General features: G+C 40.0%; 3 protein-coding genes across 3 annotated transcripts; 1 reads left to right on the top strand and 2 right to left on the bottom strand.

The window, feature by feature from the left end:
* The first annotated feature begins 138 nt into the window (after nt 1-138).
* On the top strand, nt 139-8,121 carry zgc:100868 (uncharacterized protein LOC554458 homolog). The gene is made up of 10 exons (XM_056401493.1): nt 139-216; nt 2,352-2,372; nt 2,677-2,836; nt 3,462-3,727; nt 3,951-4,096; nt 4,178-4,448; nt 5,061-5,232; nt 5,594-5,847; nt 5,994-6,091; nt 6,590-8,121. Exons 1-10 carry the CDS (start codon nt 162-164, stop codon nt 6,923-6,925), a joined length of 1,779 nt encoding a protein of 592 aa, XP_056257468.1. The 5' UTR covers nt 139-161; the 3' UTR covers nt 6,926-8,121.
* A 168-nt stretch (nt 8,122-8,289) lies between these two features.
* Nucleotides 8,290-12,231, bottom strand: si:ch211-198p11.6 (uncharacterized). The gene is made up of 5 exons (XM_056401494.1): nt 11,336-12,231; nt 10,809-10,861; nt 10,613-10,723; nt 9,717-9,854; nt 8,290-9,233 (listed from the first exon to the last, which is right to left on the bottom strand). The coding sequence occupies exons 2-5, from the start codon at nt 10,833-10,835 to the stop codon at nt 9,147-9,149; spliced, it is 363 nt and encodes a 120-aa protein (XP_056257469.1). The 5' UTR covers nt 10,836-10,861; nt 11,336-12,231; the 3' UTR covers nt 8,290-9,146.
* Nucleotides 12,232-12,364: 133 nt separating this feature from the next.
* LOC130185172 (eukaryotic translation initiation factor 1b) lies at nt 12,365-15,414 on the bottom strand. The gene is made up of 4 exons (XM_056401495.1): nt 15,233-15,414; nt 14,219-14,382; nt 13,843-13,944; nt 12,365-13,682 (listed from the first exon to the last, which is right to left on the bottom strand). The coding sequence occupies exons 1-4, from the start codon at nt 15,261-15,263 to the stop codon at nt 13,638-13,640; spliced, it is 342 nt and encodes a 113-aa protein (XP_056257470.1). The 5' UTR covers nt 15,264-15,414; the 3' UTR covers nt 12,365-13,637.
* Nucleotides 15,415-19,387: the final 3,973 nt, after the last annotated feature.

Here is a 19,387-nt window from a genome sequence, read left to right as displayed (position 1 = left end):
GGGCGTGTCTTGCACAGGTAACGATTTACCTGACATAGAGCGAGGTATGTTTGTATCTGAGAGACGGAAAGAGAGAGCGAGAGGGAGGGAGGGAGGGAGGGAGGGAGGGGAGAAGAAGGTTATTTATGCCGGAGCAGATCATAACATATGGACTTTCAGTCATGGCTCTCTACAAGGTGATCTTTGTGGCAACTGTGCTGACTCTGCTGACACCAGGTAAGGAGCCTTTTCACTGTGCACACCTGAACCAGTAGTGTTTGAGATCTGCTGACAATTGTATCAGACAAGAAACACTGAGGAGGAAGTAAAATCTTTTATGATGAGAATTTATGAAAATTATTAAATCTGGGAGAAAATGATGTTAAGTAAACTTTAAAACCTAAAGATCATTAAGATCATTGTGTCATTGATTGAAATTTCTAACAACCAACCACATTTATTGACTCTGAGTCTGCAGAGTAAACAGTATCTACAGTGGCAGATAAATGTGGTGGAATAAAAAATGCAATATTTCCAACTGAAATTCTGTAAAGGATTAATTAACACAAACAGGCTGCTGTGTCATCTTATTGTTATTCATGTTTTATTTATTTAGGATATTTTTCTTGTTCCAATTCAAATGTCTGAATATTATGAGAACTAAAGGTGAATTGCTCTTTGAAAGTTTGTGTTTGCATTAATATGCTATTATATTATCATTATATCAGTGGTCTTGACAATAACATCATTCATCATGATTATTTCTAGGACAAAACATCGTCCAACAAAAGGAAATATCATGACAGTCCTAAATGATATGACATCAATATATTTTAACCTCCTTTATCTATTTTAACTAATTTAAAGGAGGTTTGACATTGATTAAGTTCAGGTTTAAGGAATATGTAGAGACTAACAGGGTGTTAGTTACATTCAGTCATTCGTAAGAAGTGAATTCGTTTCACACTTTAACACCACCTTAAATATTTTACAGTATAGTATGAAGGTGACATGTACATGAAATAAGTCACGTCTGCAGGTATGGTTGTGTCATGTGACCCAAAGGAAGCCCAGACTTTCTTATTCTAAAGAGTTTTTTTGTGATCCAGCAATTTCTTTTTTGTGGCTTTGATTTCAGCCATTTAAGGGATCTATACGTTTCTTTAAGGAGTTTCTATTAAGGGGTGTTTGGATATGTTACAGCAGCTTTAACCTCTGTGAAGGGATGTTTGAAGTCACTGCACTAACATGGTGTGACCACAGATCTCTGTCATCATGTGTACGGTGGGCAGGTTTCAGCCACTCCTCATTAAGTCCCGGAGTAAAAAATTGATGCTGATTTCAAAAGACTTACTTGTAGAGAAAAATAACTTCTGATGGCTGAACTGTCCTACAGGAGCAGAGCGAGGCGTCTTCCATGTCCTATGATATCACAATGAATCCTTTTTATTAATGTATGTAGGAAAATGGCGGAGGAAATGACAGGACATAAGGACAAAGAGGGACAGGGTTACACACAGCAACACACACTGCAGCGACATGGTCCCGTGTCTTAAACCAGACACCTCATACATTTTTATCACTGTTAGCTCATTGACTTTAAATGAGTTCTTCAGTGATTTAATGTTACATCCATAAGTTGATCCACAAGAAGATATATTTGTGGTTTTAAGAACCAAAACCCATCTCTGTAGTTTTACATCACCTTTCTCAGGCTTCTCTCTGGAGCTCTAATACAAGCAGGTCAGTGAGCCAATCTGTGTCTGTCATCACACATAATTCTGGCTGTAAACACAATAAAGATATGCTCTGAGAAAAATATGTTCGTTATGTTTCCTGTCTTGCCAAAATAAAAAAAACCCCAGCGTGGATAAAGTGCAGCTGAAAGAATGTTGACAGTTCTCTCAGCCAAGGCAGTAAAACCAGTCTGAGAAGAGACCGGGCACCAGGTCGCTACACAAGAGTGAGATCCGTTAAAACAACATGGCAGAAGATGTCCCTTTGGGCTCTGGGGAATTTGTAATAGACATTTTCTGACAATTTATATCACAAACAATCAATTTATTGATGAGATTTCCACTTGAAAAGTTGATTTTCCTACAGTTGATAATGAACACATTTGATGAGCAGTAAATTACACCACTTAAAGTTTGGTTATTGAACCTTTTGCAGTCATAATGATTTCTGTGGGAATGGCATCGAAAACAACAGCAACCTCCTTTTGTAACTGGAAAATTATTTTGTAATCTAAATATCACATAGCACAAAATGAAAATGAATATTTCATGAAATGAAATATCGCTAACTATAAATATAATATACAATATATATATATTGTTGTTTCACAAGTCTTTTTGTTTTCTATTTTTCAGAGTCTCACTCACAACTCGATGGTAAGTCAAAGTTTATGCACACGTAATTTACTTTCTTTCTTTCTGTCATTGGTGACATTGTAAACATGTTGTTAGGACTTTAATTGTTTGGTTTATAGTTTCATTATTGTTATTATTTTCTATCCAACAAAGAATCTCTAAACAGAACCAATTAAACTTCTGAAGAAATTGTGAAATGAGATTAGTTTTGCCGCTGTTGGCTGAGAACAACCCACCATCATAAACCTCGACTAACAGTTTATAATCCTGCAATGGTCGGGCAGAGCGAGTATTGCTCACTGTGTGTTTTTATGTCTCTCCTCAGTGTGTGGCCGGCCTGCACTCAACACCAGGATTGTTGGAGGACAGGCGGCCCCTGAGGGCAGCTGGCCCTGGCAGGTCAGTCTGCAAACTTCTAGACACTTCTGTGGAGGATCCCTCATCAACAACGAATGGGTGCTGACAGCTGCTCACTGCGTCTCAAGGTGAGCACTGATGGTAGAGCTGTGACAAAACACATCATGCCAACATGTCTCCAACTTAGGGGTCGATGCCCCTCCATGGGGTCACAGGATAAATCTGGGGGGACTCAAGATGATTAATGGGAAAGAAAGAAGAAAAATATTGTTCTGCTATTCATCTCTTGGTTCTTTCTTTAGGCCTCTTACAGTCTCAGAGGTTCAGAAGAGAAAATCTTTGGTTTAAATGAATGTTTACTTGTCCTAAGTAGCACTAAAGCTACAGTATGGATGTCTGTGCATCAGGGCCTGTTGTTATATAATGTGTCCATTTTATTTTGCGGCAAAATTGACTAAAACTTTTGTCCCCTCAACTTATGTTGTGCCCATTAATGAACTGTCGTCCAATTGATATTGTCCTCAAAAAATAGCATTATCATCTTAATTTCATTGGTCTTTGTTCCCCTTCCTTTTGTAGTTTTGACACACAGTAGTTTTTAGTACCACCTTGGACTGAGATATACAGATATATTGGTTTGACATTTCTTTAATGTGTATATTGTGAGAAAAGATTAAAGTGCAAAAGTGCTCTTGACAACAACTTTGCTTTTAATGTTTTTTCACTGTTTTGTTTTTCTCCTCATCACCTCAGCTCCGTCAGAAGACACACTGTGTTTCTGGGACGCCAGAGTCAGGAGGGACCCAACCCCAACGAGGTGTCTCGCACAGTAACGCAGACCATCATTCATCCGAACTACAATTCAGCGACATCCAACAACGACATCGCCCTACTAAGGCTCTCCTCACCAGTGACTTTCAGCAACTTCATTCTGCCTGTCTGCCTGGCAGCCGCAGACAGCGCCTTCTTTGCCGGCACTGACACCTGGGTCACCGGCTGGGGCAACATTGGAACTGCTGGTGGGTCGTAAAGCAGCTGGATAACCTTTATATTCAGAGGAACTGTGACCACAAGGGGAGGGGGGATACTGTGTTTGGAGCAACAAAACCTCCCTGTAACTTGAGTTTGTAGGGATAATTTTATCATAATCTGTCTGTGGCACTAGCAAACACACTGTTTTGGAAATAATCATAAAAGATTTGCTAAAAAACTTTTTTTTTAACTGAATTTGTGTATCCTTAGAGCCCCTTCCTTCACCACAAAACCTGATGGAAGTGGAGGTGCCAGTTGTGGGGAACAGACAGTGTAACTGTAACTATGGAGTGGGCAGAATCACAGAGAACATGATATGTGCCGGGTTACTTAATGGAGGGAAGGACTCCTGTCAGGTGATCATTTTACCACCAGTGTTTGTGTCAGATTTTACCTCATGCAAAGATTCCCTCTCCTAAATGTTCCTCTTTTTACAGGGGGACTCTGGCGGTCCAATGGTGAGTAAGCAGAACAACCGCTGGGTCCAGGCGGGAGTCGTGAGTTTTGGAATTGGTTGTGCCCTGCCTAATTTCCCAGGAGTCTACGCCAGAGTATCCCAGTATCAGACCTGGATCAACAGCATTATCACATCCAACCAGCCGGGCTTCATCATCTTCAGGTCCACTGGGACTGATAGTGACCAGAATGTCACCTGTCCAGGCCTGCCGCCACCTACAACCAGACCCCCTCCAACAACCACACCCAGACGTGAGTGTCTGCTGTGTCCAGACTTTGTAAAAACTGATTGTTAATCTTAAATTTACCCTCGGAGATCTTAAATTTAGAATTATATATATATATATATATTCTAGCTCCACTTGTTCCAACTCTTCATTGATGCTGAAAGAAGTTTAATGGAGTTATTTTGTAGGTTTTGCTATTGCTAGAAAAAACGCTGCAAGTCAAACTTAATTCCTGTAGCATTCAGTCTGCCCTGAAGACGTAGTGCTTGTCAGTGGGCGTAATATACCCTCCTCTATTGTTAAACACAATGATGGCTGACGCTCTTGCTAAGACTGTTAAGTAAACAGCCATTAATGCCAATGCTGGCTGTGTAACGAAAGTATAACCTACAAATAGCTCCTTTAAACTGAACAAAATTTTCAAACCAAAGACTGGCTGTCCTCTTCCATCAAACTGAAATGTCCCAGATGTTTTGTGCATTAACTTTCCCAAAATTCACTTATTTGGTATCTGTGGATAATTTGGGATCTGACCAAATCTGACCAAACAACCTGTGTTTGTAATGTCTGCTCTGGATGGTTTGAGTTTACAAGGCTTTTAAACTTCCACTGTCTGCCTGTTGCTTCTTCTCTCCAGCTGTGGTCTGTGGCCGAGCTCCATTGAATTCACGTATTTTGGGAGGAAGCTCGGTGGGGACAGCTGGCGAGTGGCCGTGGATGGCGAGCATACAGATGAATGGAAGTCATGTGTGTGGTGGGACGCTGGTGGCCGAGGACTCTGTGCTGAGCAATGCCAACTGTTTCTCCAGGTGAGACACCTGCAGTGCCATTACGATAGCTAGCAGCTGTGGGAAATGACTGACTCTATATAACATAACTATATGTTTGTAAATGGTCTTAAAGATTTACGTCTTCAGTAGGAACCAATGGTCTTTGAGCTGAGAGCCAAAGACAGAGGAGGGAGGTCAGGGAGTATTGAAAGATACATTATTGGTTTGGGTTGGGTCTGCACATGGAAATTGTTGACGATAAGAAAATATAGCAGACTGCCAACCATATATTTTCACGTAATGTACAAGTTCAATCCCTTGCTTTAAACCAACCCATCCACCCATTTTTAAAGTCTTGAGTTCTCCTCAGGCCTAATTAAGTTCATTTTAACTCCCTCAGTTCACCCACACCGTCTGAATGGACCGTCACCCTGGGTCGTTTGAGGCAGAACGGATCCAATCCCTTTGAGGTGACACTGAATGTGACAAATATCACTCTGAGCAACCTGACTGGGTCTAATGTAGCAGTGCTGCACCTGGAAACCCGACCCACCCTGACCGACTACATCCAGCCCATCTGCCTGGACGACGGACTCACCTTCAGCGTGGGGTCGACGTGCTGGGCTGCCGGCTGGAACTCTGAGCGAGGAGGGGGTGAGTTCATAACACACAGTCTGACACAGTAATTCTAACACTCTGCATCAGTTCACCTATGTAAATTAAACATACTAAATAATACATACAATTGCAGTCAGGGTGTGATTCCACCTCTCATCATTTCCTAATTTTTCCAACTTCAGACGAACAAGTTCTGCAGGAGTTCCGGACCTCGGTTTTAGACTGTGGGAACGCATCAACGAATGGCAGCATTTGTACAGGAGTTTTTACACTGGAGCAGGTGAATAATGAGATTATTATTATTATTATTATTTATTTTTTAATTATTATTTTCATCATACACCATTTGTTGATATGTCTTTGTATCTTATCCAGGTGTTTGTGAGTCGTTTAACATTAGAGAGTTGAGATCAAAAGCTTGTTCTTTAGCTTGGAAACAGCACAAGGTCCATTTAGCAGCTTTTAATAATATCACAATTCAGACTTGTTACAATATGAAAAAATATTAGTTTGTATTTTAACATTTCACATTGTACAATGTAGAGTTTGTCCTGAAGTTGGCGTTGGAAGGAAAGTCATAGGCTTATTAAAGTGAGACTGATGTGATTTTTAAAAAAAAATGATATGATATTTATCTGTATTGCTCATTCAGTGAAACTAAGAACATTATTTTCTGTAATTTTACAAAATGATGTGACTTAATGTCGACTTCATAATCAGAATTCATAATTCATAATCAGTTAATACTAAAACGTTCCCATCTGGCCTGTTTGCTCAGGGTGATTCCGGCGGCCCACTCATGTGTAAGCAGGGCAACTCCTGGTTCCAAATGGCGGTGTTATCAGCTGAAAGCAACTCCACCAGACAAACACGAGCGGATCAAGTGATGGTCTTCACCAAACTGAGCCAGTTCGAGAACTTCTTGTCTCAGACAGTGGGGAGGTTCTTATCTCCAACCACCAACAGCATCAACAGCACTAACAGCACTAACAGCACTAACACCACCACCACACCTACCATGACCACCAGTGGGGGCGTTCTCACTGGCTCCCCCGCCTCGTTCTTCTTCTTCCATTTCCTTTTCCTCTTAGTCTGTCTCCTCCTCTTCTCATAGAAACCTCCAACTCTTTCTGTAAATAGTGATTTACATGATGTGATCGGCACAAATGAATGTAAACACCCATGAATATGAGAGACGATGTCATCTTAAAGCTGCATTAACTTATCTATGACTTGATTCTGCCTCTATTGGTGAGCACCAGTAGTGAAGTTAACGGGGTTAAATCAGGACTCCAGAGTTCCCACAGGGGATGACAGATGAAGGCAGGGTTTTCCAAAACTGTAAAATTCTCCTGGTTTAATCATCAGTGCAAACAACGAAACACTACGCTAAAAAGGTTGTGCTGTTATGCTCAGAGTCAATGTGCCACATAGTTCTGGCGTCTGGCCCCTGAGGCTTTTGGGTAATGTAGTAATTTTTTTAGACTATACACATAACAAACTTCCACCTGTTTGAGTTTATAGGAGCTGTGTTGGCAGGGGCAACATCCTGTCTCCCAGTTCCATGCTAATACATCACATTGTGATACTGTTATAAAAAAAAAAGTTTTGTTTTGTTTTTTTTGTTTTTTTTTTTTTAAATATGGGTTTAAATGAAAGGTGTAAAATAGGGGTGTACAATGAAGAAATGTTTAAGTTGCACTGGAAAAAAAATGCACAGTGGGGTCCACAAGTCTGAAACCACTTGAATGGGAGAGTGGTCTTAGACTGTTTGTGGCCTAGTATTCCAGCATTTCATGGTTTTTGAAGATGATATCTGCACCAGTTTTTTTAATCATTTTTTAAAATCAGCACAATGATGAATGTGAAATATTTGAATATATAATTTGTATTTGATAAATATTATTTAATCTGTTTTGAAGCACAGAGTGATTAGTTAAGTGGGACCCCTGCAGTTGTCACCCTTCAGACATTTTTCCTTTTCTCCTTGCACATTGGAAGTAGGTGAAGTTGCTTCAGAAATCTTTTTCTAAACCTTTTTTTTCAAACTTTTCTTTTATGGATTTCTTGCAGTCCTGAAAACTTAAGGACGTTTTGGAGGTCTGAGGACCACAGTGGCAACAGTCAGCCTGTCCCATCAACTACCTCATATTACCAGAAAGCCACTGTGCCATAATGTAAACGTCTATCTGAGGGGATGAAGCACTTAATGCACACAAATGGTATTTGCTCTAAAATACATAAGCTGCACTTTGAATTGAAAATGATTTGGCTTGAGTGCCGTGGAATAAATATGTAAATGCAAAAGCACTGAAGAGTTTTCCTGTCTGTCATTTTGTCTTTTCTTTTTGATTCAGCAACATTTTCCTTCATGTTGTGATCACTCATGCTGCTGCTGCACAGGAGGCGGGGATCAGTTATACTAGTTCAGCTGGTTTACTTAATGCCAAAAACCAAAGACGAACTCAATGCAACAAATCCATTTTTAAAACATTTCAGAATTTAATAAAAATTTCAAAAAACCAGAACATATAAAAGAATAGCACAAAGCGACTTAAGTCATTTTTACATATACAGAATTTTCTAACATTAAAGTTTAAGTCTGGTGATACAAACTCCCTGAAAAGACCAAAACCAACAATCTCCTCCCAGAGACACTCACCATACCACCAAATGTGGATTAATCCGCTGTTCAAAGTAGTCCCTAACAAAAGCTTTATATATTTACTCTAATTTGTTTGATTAAACCAGTGAGCAGCTGCTGGAGGAAATTGCTGAGCCTTTTAAAAATTTAAACTATATGGTTGTGAGATGTTTTAAAAAATGTATGTCTTCATTAGGAACCAATGGGCTCAGAGCTGAGAGCCACAGACAGAGAGTGTTGAGAGACGAACTAAAACACCGTTGGTTTGAATCTGTTTCACTGGAATTGTTGTCATTGAGAACAATACTGAGTAACACCAGCTTTAAGCTTAAACTCAATGAACCATTCTCAAAACATACACAACACAAAAGGCACCTCCAGATGTTTCAAGCCAGGATTGGCTCTTCATCAAGTTCAGATTACAGCTCTATGGTGTCTAATGCTTTAATCTCCTGGTGTGTGAGACGCAGACCACCCTGCAGACGCTGTTCTGTTTAAGGCGCAGATGAACTGCAACATCCCGAGTTTGAGTTTTGCTGTGGAGATTTGTTGCAAGTCATTCCCCATCTCTCTCTTCCCTCTTTTCCTCTCTCCACTGTCTCTGAACTCTCTAAAGGCTTAAAATTAGACTGTAAAAGTACTTGTCGACAACAAGCTGACATTGGCATCAGCGTACCTCCATCCTTGTCTTCTACTTGATCCTGATCTCGAAGCAGAGACAGTTACAGGACTCGCACTCAGGAGGCTGACAGGTACAGGCACAGTCCCATCTGACACACTGTGGGAAAACATATCAGAAAATTCAGTGAGGAGAAAAACAACAGATATATAAAACAATGTCTTTAAGCACTGACCCCCTGATTTGACAAAAATTACATCACCTATCTTGTGATTGGATGTATGAAAATAAGATAAGAGTGATGTCACTGTGTGGCTTCTAAACATTTCTGATAAGCAGAAACACGTGAGCCATGTTTAAGCTTGAACTCTGCCCACCTTACAATGTCAGGATTGTATTTCTGTTAATTTCACAGACCCATTCCAGGTGTAAATTTTTTAAATATTAAAACATTGCAAGTCTTTGGTGTTTGCACATTAATGATGAAAGAGAAATGTCCTTATAAAATAAAATAAAACCTGAGGCTTCTCTGTAGACAAAAAACCGATGGTAGTTTAGGAAATGGTCGACAGTGTACATGATCTGATTTTGTATATGCTGAAACATTTCTTGATAGAGGGTGAGTGTTTGGGGGTCACTTACAGTAGGAGAGGGGCACGTGTCGTTCAGACATGAACGCATGGTTGGCAGTTTACAGTTACACATTTCAGCCATTGTAAAACACTGCTCACATAGAGAAATGTTTGGACAACAGTCGCCACACTCTGAAGAACAATGGTCCTTTGGGAGACAGAAAACAGAGACAGACATTTCTGCAGTGTTTTACTTGTGTGTAGTGATAAATAGTGACACAGTGGAACATAAAACTTTATTTTCATTCAATTTAAAGTCTGCAGCATCAAGATTAAATAAAAAGTCATGAGTGATGTGCAGAGGGGTGTATCACTCATAACTTCCTTGAAAGACACAGTTTGATATTTAGGGTTAGGATTAGAAAGAAAAACCCATCGATAATCTATTAAATTAAATTAAATTATTGTCTTGTATTTTCAATATGAATCTATTGTAAATTCTTAAAGCCACTTTTGATCAATTTTATGTGATAAAAATAATTTGTAAAATAATTCTGAGGGAATACAGTTTGTTTTAATCAAAATAAAATAATAAAATCTCAAGAGATTATTAAACCATCCTGTGCCCTGTTCCTTTTGCTAAATGTTCCAATCACACCTGAGAAAGAACTTGAATCACCTCAGACGTGTCTCCTACCAAAGTGCAAGTCTTAACAACTTATTGCAGAAAACTGTCAGATGTGACTCAGCAGTGCACAGTTCATCTATTGCTGTGCCTCCGGCGCTTACACTAGATGGTGCCAAAAACAAAACTTTTCTCATGCTGAACATTGAGTTTTGTGTTCATGCTGGTGATTATGAATCAGCAACAGTAGGCCTTCATGCCTTCCTGCTTCTAGGTTTAGAGCAGGTTGTAGTAAGGAGCACATTTTGTTATTTTTAACTGACTGTGTTACCAGCACCAACCTTGAGGCAGAGTCGGATCCACAGCCCAATCCCAATGACGATCATGTAGAAACTCACAGTGATCATCAGTACTGCTGGGAGAGGGATGGCAAGCTCCCAGACTTGCAGCACCTGAGGATCAGGACCAGCAAAATATATAACTGCATAGAACACAGTAGAGCTGAGGAGTGGTCACACCAGTGGGATGATTTCTTACTTGCATTGTCTCTTCTTCAGAAGACATCTTTAAATGTCGCCATCCCTGGGATTCTGACAGGAAATAAAATAGATGGTATTAAAACCTGGTTATTATTCAGGCTTCTAAAAGTCTCTGTTTATTTTCTTCTTTGGACCGCTTTCAGATATGTGCAAAATGCTCGATTATTTTCTGTCTGGTTAAATTAGTTCCATGTAGAGAATCATATGCACCACCTAAATGTAGTTGTGAAATAGAAAGTATCATAAAATTGAAATACTCATGTAAAGTACAGGTACCTCAAATTACGTTCAGTATTTTAGTAAGAGTAAATAAGTGTACTCTCCATCACTACAAGGTAAAAGTGCATAAGTAGCTGTCAGCAGTAAAATGGATTCAAGCAAAGTACTTATAGTGATGAGTTACATGCTCATGATAATGTAAAACTTTCTCAAAATAAATACAAATTGGAGATAACGACAGTGAAGCTAACTGTAGTTTGGTGAAACAGAACAAAGAATACGCTGCTAACGTTACTAAAGTCTTACCGCTCTCTATGGCCCTGTGTCTTCAGAAGTATGTCATAGGTATCGATCCATGTAGATTTTAAATAAAGTCACATTCTTAGTTTTTATTGTTAATCGTATACGATTTGATTCTACTGTCTGCGATCGAAAACAACCCGGGTTTAGCTTATGGCGGCAGCAGCGTTACCATGGAGTCAGACGGATACCAGGAAGGGACAAAATAGGCGCAAAGCAGGGCGAACGCGAAACCAAACCGATTCAAATAAGGCGATGATTAAATTCTGTTTGTCAGAATAAACGACATACATTAAATACAGGAATATGTAATGATTATATGAGGGTGTTTTATACGGTACTTTATTTGAAAAAACATTGAGGAAACATTAACTGGTTTTGTTTTTGACAGGTTTTTCTTTTATGAGTGGAAACTGCTGTAGAACTTTTATGCTTATGCTCTGAACATTTTGACTTTTGAATGGAGTTTCAAGCTGAAAGTATGAATGAGTAGATGGGGTTGAAAAATTCATAAAGGTGGAGATTAAGCAGTTTCATCTTCCAGTCTTCTTGGGTAAATTTCTACAAGCTTTGCACACCTGGATCTGAGCAGTTTATCTGACCCTCCCTCAGATTGGATGGAAGCATCTGCCAACTGCAACCTTCAGGTCTCCACAGGGGGCTTTGGCTGGACCACTTAGGGACAGTCAGATATGTCCTAAGCCACTCAGCAATATCTTGGTTGTTGTCTTCAGTCTCCCTATCCCTGCTGCTGGGCTAAAATGCTTTACACCATAACTATTGTGTGTAATATTGTCATCTACAAGTTACTAGAAACAGTGGAAATACTTTTAGTATTGAATGTAAATGTTTGTGTAAGGAAAAAGTCTTGCTGCAGACCACATAAGTACAGTGCTCAACTTTTTCTGTTGATACACAGCTGTACATATCGGTGTTCTGATCAAATACTGTAAATGAAATGTTTAAGAGCCTGACACCAAACAGTTACTGCAAACTGAAGACACCCACACAAGTACAAATAACAGGACAGGTTCATCAACTGCAGAAATTTTATTGAACCAAATGTGGATTTTGCAAAACAGACTTGCTCTCTCACCTCCAGTCACAGGAGCACAGTGTGACCTGGCCATGGCTTTATTTTTTACTGTATTATTTCAGCATTACTACATCTTTACTTGTATTTATAAATTATTGCATTATAGGAAATTAAAGATTCAAGTGTGTATAACCACAGGTTTGGTACCAGATTTGTTTTTAGACCAAACCAGAAAGCTGGTCAAATGCCAGAGTAGGAAACTAACTTCATTTACCGGTAAATAATTATGTTCTTAATTTTTCCACCTAGAAATCATACTCGCTTAGTGCCATCGATCTACACTAGAGGCAAAGATTACCAGCATTTGATTTCATTTCCCACTCTAGATGGTTCATCTGATCACATAGTGAACTGACTCAGCCTTTCATATCACATGCCTCGCTTTGACCAAAATAAGACCACCAGAGAACACCCATTTAGTTTCAAAACTCACATGGGCAGCAAAAGAAAGAAAAAAAAAAAAATAAAAAAGCAATTAGAAAAAATGTGCCATTAAATAAAAGCAATAAACACATTTTCCAGGGAGCGGTGGTGGAGACAGTCAGCGTTTTACAAACTTGGCTCTGTAAACTGAGAGCAGGCAACTGAACATGTAAACGCCAGTGGGATGTTGAAAGACTGAAAAAAAGAGGGAAATTACTTATGTTGGCAATCCCCTTTCCCCATCCTCCCACCTAAAGACCTTGTTCTTCTAACCCACTTCATCAGTAAACACCATTAGAAAATGTATGACCCTCCTGTACACATCCAGCCCCCACCCCGTTCCCCATGACACCACTCCACTCCAGCATATGGAGACTCATCGTTTTATTGAAACACCTTGAAGTACAAAACAAAAAGTTACATGAAACGGTGCCTCCTTACTGTGGCACAAGACCTAAAAAGAAAAAAATTAAAAAGGAAATAAACAAGGGGGAAAGGAAGGAGGAAGTGTGTGTGGGAGGGTCATCACCACTCATCCCTGATGTTGTGTGGAGCTGCAGTGGTGTGTCTTTGTGAGAGCGAGCCTGCCCCCTGGTGTTGTAGGGGGGCAGTGGTGTTACAGAGTCCCATGTTTGTCAGAGGTAATTCACGTGTTAGCTAATAGGAGCTGGTAGGGCTGCAAAGAGGGAAAGGGGGGAGGAAGAGCAACAGCAGCACATAGGAGGAGGGGACGGGGAGGGGGGTTTAATGGCCTTCCAGGAGAGATGGGAGAGGGCTGATTTGCAGCTTCTAGAAGCCGTGGACTTTCAGCTGCTCCTCCTTGGCCAAGTCAATCTGCAAAGAAGAGACAAGAGATTTGATAAATGAGAACGACCCCTGACCCTAAGTCTGTGCCACATTCCTCAAGTCAGCAAGGTTTCCCCACAAAGCAGAAAGACAACCCTGTTGAATCACACACCCTGGTCAGATTTATCCATAACAGTACAAGACCTACCTCAATGAGGAACTGGCAGATATTCTTGCGCTGGTCTCCCTGTAGCTGGATCACTTCACCATACTCTGGGTGCTCAATCACTGTCCCATTGCAGGCAAACTTCTATTAGGGTCAAAAAAAAAAAAAAAAAAAAAAGCAAAAGAGTGTTAACAGAGCTAGAAAACAAGGACACACCAACCTACATAATTATTTGGTAAAAGCTGGCAGCCTGCCATAATAACAGAACCGTATTAAACAACTACTAAGACAAATTTTGGTAATCAGAAACACCACAAGGAAATTACAGAGGGACATTAATGTCAGTCCCTCTAGACCGTTGACAGCAGTCTAAAACGTATAGAGCATCTTCACACCAGACCCCACCCCGAAGTAGTACCTTCTTGAAGGCCTTGACTAGCTTCTTCTTGTCATAGTCGGCGGAGATGCCCTGGACAGTGGTGAGGGTCTTCCTGCCGTTCCGCTGTTGGATTCTTATGTGGATGTAGTCCTCTGTCCCGGCTGGGAGGCGGTCATCACCCTTAGTTGCATCAGCAAAGGGGTCTGGAGGGGAGAGGGGGTAGAAGAGCAGCATTGTAAGAGAAACAACAATAAAACACAACATAATACACAAACATTGAGCTCAAGAAAAGACTCCATCTCAGACATCTGGATTATACACAGCTTATCAATCATAACCAAATATTTTTACCAGTTTGCATTTTGGTACGCCATATTATGCCCATATTCCCTTGTCCTCAAGACAATGCTACCAGTCAGTTGTACATCTTCCCTGCGTTTTAATCTGGCAGATGTCTCTGGAAGTGTCATATTTCAGATGAAGAACTGCGCAGACGTACAAGCTAAATATACAGCTTAACAGCTTACTGAAGTCTGGCAGCGCTGGCTAGCACTGCTAAGCGGCACCCTTCAGGCAGTGAACACGCCAGTGTTAGGAATAAATAGCACAGTCATGGCTTGTTAACGTTCGTTTTCCATACGTGGATCAGAACTTAAACAGGTGTTTAACTGTGTGAAATAAATATTATGCCGATTTTTTTTTTTTTTTTTTTAAACCAGCTGAAATACCATTTCCTTAAGCCAACAGTTCTGAAGAATAAGCTAACACGTTAGCAGCAAATTTTAGGCCTAATGGCGGCCGTTTTAATGGTAGAGACCAGCTAGTTGACTAGTGAAGGAGTCCAGATTGTCGAATATGTACATAAGGTACTGAACTGCGAGCTAGATATTTATGTTAAGATGGTCACTCTGTGGAACAAGCATAGGATTAGATAGCCAAACCAGCTGCAAAACTAATAAAACTTCGACGCAAGTTGGAAGCTTAACGTTAGCTTAACTAGCACTCGCCCTTCCCCCACCTTGTCTGCCTGTTCGGTTCGATAAAAAGACTTACCAAAAGTTTGGAGGTTCTGGATAGCGGACATACGATAAGATTTGCTTTCCTTTCGGATAATAACTTGGTTAGCGAGCGGTTCGTCGGCTAACTTTGACTTTTATGTCTTTCTTGGTTTTTGCCTTTTGCGGGGACGACGCTTGCTCGGCTTTCACAGCTCACACAAAATGGAGATCGTCGAGTCCGTAAGACTGGAAAACAAGCCTTTATAGCCCCGCCCCGAAACTGACGTCAGTACGTCGCTGACGCATGAATGGGACGTCGCCGGCAGTCACGCCTTAATATTTGTCAACTTTACTGGAAAAGTGACGTCACCATATCAGAATATAGTCATGTTAACAAAAGGAAAATTACCAAAACACAGTAATGCACTTCGATAATATTGAATTAAAATTATTATTTAAAGTTTTAATGTTTAAAATTTTGGTTTAGAGAAATTAATCTATTGGAAACTTCAATAGGACCCTGTGCTCAGAGATCGTCATTATTTTAACTTCCTGTGAAAAGGAATGGCTCTCTTTGCCTAATTATAATATACATGGATGGATTACTGGGAACAGGAGACCGAGTGTCACAGGGTTACTGGGGCAGAGCCTCTGTATGAAGTGACTGTTAATAATTCTCGTTTGAAAGTCATAGCTCAGTTAAAAGAAACAAAATGAACACAAATTCAATCTCAAAGAAAAGCAAACTGACCATAATGAGGTGCAAAACAACCACTACGAGACACAAAATGACCACGAAGACATGAAAAATGTCAGTAAAGAGGTGCAGGCTTTTACTTGTCTGTGCTAAGGGGCCCATTGTATATTCAGAAAAGAATTTCTTCCCAGCATAACCCCTGTTTGATCTGCTAAAATAATAGCTTGTTTTGGATTGAATTTTGTAGTCTTCAATTGAGAGCGAGATGGATCTTGGGGATCAAGTGAAGTTCTGGTTGGCCTATGGCTAGGAGATCAAATTCTACCTGAAGCAGACACCTGACCTTGACATTTCTTGATTTGCCATATTTTTTCTTTTCAGATAATTCAATTTGAACAGTTTTTAGATGCTTGAGACTGGATCTCACTGGTTTTAATGAAAGAGCTAGAGTAAATGTAGTCTTTCCTCTTGACCCCTAAGGTTTATCTTGCAACTCTTGGAGGGGTCCCGACCTTTAGGTTGGAACCCACTGGTTTAAAGCCCACTGACTGCTTTCTTTAACAAGGGTTTGCCACCATGAACATTACCTGACTGATGTACAGCTGGTTAACAAGAACTGAGCTCAGGAGTTCTTTGTGTACAAAGGACACTCCTGTAAAATAGATATTTAATTTTAGTGAGGCACCTTTTTAACACTGCATGTTAATGTAATGAGACTGTTCATCAATTTGACAACAGTGAGCCAGATTCAACCACTAGGAGGAGGCAAAAAGCCACATACACACCAACATGGTCTTTGCACTTGCCTCACAGATCTAATAGTAATTTTGAAGCAAGTAGTTGTCATTTACAACTTTAAATGGTACCGCTGCAGCTGTCCTTTTTGTATTTTATCAACTGCTTGTATTTAACTGTTCACACCAACAATAAACTGAGTAATATAAGAAGAGACGTGAGTGAAAACAGATCTTTGATCAAAGTCACATTTATCTACCATGACCACATGGGGAAACATTTCATCATAGAAAGAGACTGTAGCGACGGTATCACTGCTACACAACTGCACTTAGTGCACAAAACAACATACAAGTGGGATTAGGATAAAAAATGCGAAAGCGCTGTGTCTAGAGTCCAGTAAACGATGTTCTGTAAAATGAAACAACATAACTTCTTCTTCTAGGCGTTATCTTCATTTTAAATCACCATAGTTATTCTATGGAAAAGTGCATATTTTAGAGATTTATGAAGTGAAAAGAAGTAACCACAACCCCTGCAGCAAATATTACAAATTTGCCTTTCTTCATGTGTTCGTGAATAGTTACTTCCTTCATAAACTGAGATAATAGCATGTGCAAAACTACTGTCAATACTTTGTAACCTTCCCTTTGGAAGGTTTGGATATATGAAGGATTTTACGATCATAATTATACATTCAATGTAAGCATAAATAAATAACTAGTACAAACAATAATAACAATTGTCAGACAGTAGAATACAGATAAGAGTTACCCAGCATACAATCAAATGTAAATACATCAGAACAAATATAAATAAAAATGTACCATAATTAAGATATATGCTGTGCATGCATACACAGTTTGTTTACTGTTACTGTACTGTTGAGTGAACATGATGGACTAGATACAAGAGAAGTTCATAGTCATTATCTATTGTTAATATGGTCCCAGAATGGGCTCCATGTCGTTAACAACAGGTCTCAGTATCCCGAGTTTGAATAGTAACTTGTTTTGTTTGATATGATCTCAATCCAGTGCTCAAATAATGAGGATGTGACCTCCATGATGTTATTTCCATTGCCTCACAATGATTCTGCCACCTGTGTTTTTCTTTTTTTCCCGCCAGGTATAAACCCCCCAACATACTGGCACCATTGTTGTTCTTCAATATTTTCCCCAATATCTTTCTTCCACATCAATTCAAGTGCATTGGCAAGAAGTCAAAACAGGAGGACTTTCTACATAACTGAGCCTGTTACCAGCTTTCCATTAAAAACTTGGAAGAGAAGTAGATTAGACCTACATCATCAACTCTCCAGGTCCTCCATATGCTCAACCAGGGAGGCATTTTGGTTTTGCAGCTTTAACTGTGGTCTCCGCCGCTGCAAGCCATTCAACATCTTTCCCAGCGCCAATGTTACGCGGATCCTGAATATACTGATGCATCCACTGAGGACTGCAGAGGTTTGAAAGAGTTTTGAATCAGTGTTATCATGTCATTTGCCTGGTGTTTGGCCATTTCTGTCATTAGCAGCTTGGAGTTACTCCTATTGTTATCAACAAAACTCACTTTGTAGTTGTCTAAGCATGCATGAAGGGGTTTATCATAAGGAATTTACAGTTAGTTTCATCAAACCACAAGTCCTCCAAAGAGCTCAGTTTTAACTTCATCTGTCTGCAGCACTTTTTTTTCTAAAACAACTCTTATCCAGATGTTGCTTTGCAGTCTTCAGATGTTGACTTGTCTGATGAGGTCTCCTCGGGTTTCCTACGTCTTCTTACACCCTGTTTTTTCAAGCAACGCTGCACAGTGGAAAGGTGCACCATCACTCCTGTGTCCGCTAAACCTTCCTGCAGGTCCTTTACAGTCATGTGGGGGTTTTCCTTTGCCTTTCTGCCCAGAACATGTGCTGTTTTGTCTGAAATTTTTCTTGGTCTTCCAGATCTTGGCTTGACTTCCACAGTTCCCCTTAATTTCCATCTCTTAATGACATTCCGGATAGTGGAAACCGAGAACCCAAAGTGGTTTGATATCTTTTTATAGCCTTTCCCTGATTTGTAGGCATTAATCAGCTTCATTTTCAGATCCTCACTCAGTTCAATAGAGGAGCCCATGGTTGTTGAGTGTTAACACAAGTTTTGCTTGGCCGGGTCAATCTGCAAAAAAGAATCAAAACATTTAATCAGTGAAAACAACTTATCCTGAGTCTGTCTTCCAACCACCAGACACCCTGATGGTGAAATTTTGGCATCTGGCTCTCACCTGGCTGTGTGTGTGAAAGTGTTAAAATCCCAAAACAATTATTAACTCTTACAGGCACTTTGAGTTATGTAACTTAACCAAAGTGCAACAGTGAGTCTTCAAACTCTAGAAATAGCAAGAAACAGAGGTAATATACACAGGATAACAGGCGCTGAGTCTACTGTCCGCTCTGGTGCACGAACGAATCCGGTGAGCTGGGGCTCCTCGGTGGCCTCTTCGGTATTCTTCGGCATAAAGGCAGTTCGGCTTGTATGCTGACCGTTCGTCTATTGTTTCTCACAGTTACGATCATGGATGTATTATTAGAACTTAAGAATTAATTAATAAGTTATTACTACTATATTTAATAACATTATAATGCTTATTAAGAAATAACTTAATTATTAGGTCTTATAATACATCCAATAGTTACGATGAAACCGTGCCCACTTCCGTATGACGAAAGCCTCGACAGAACAAACGAAGCCCTTAACCAATACGGAAGTGGCCGTGGTTTAACAGAAACTGGTTGGT

The sequence above is a fragment of the Seriola aureovittata genome, chromosome 17 (genome assembly GCF_021018895.1).
Source record: "Seriola aureovittata isolate HTS-2021-v1 ecotype China chromosome 17, ASM2101889v1, whole genome shotgun sequence".
Classification (NCBI taxonomy): Eukaryota; Metazoa; Chordata; class Actinopteri; order Carangiformes; family Carangidae; genus Seriola; species Seriola aureovittata.
This window is presented reverse-complemented; position numbering and strand designations above follow the sequence as displayed.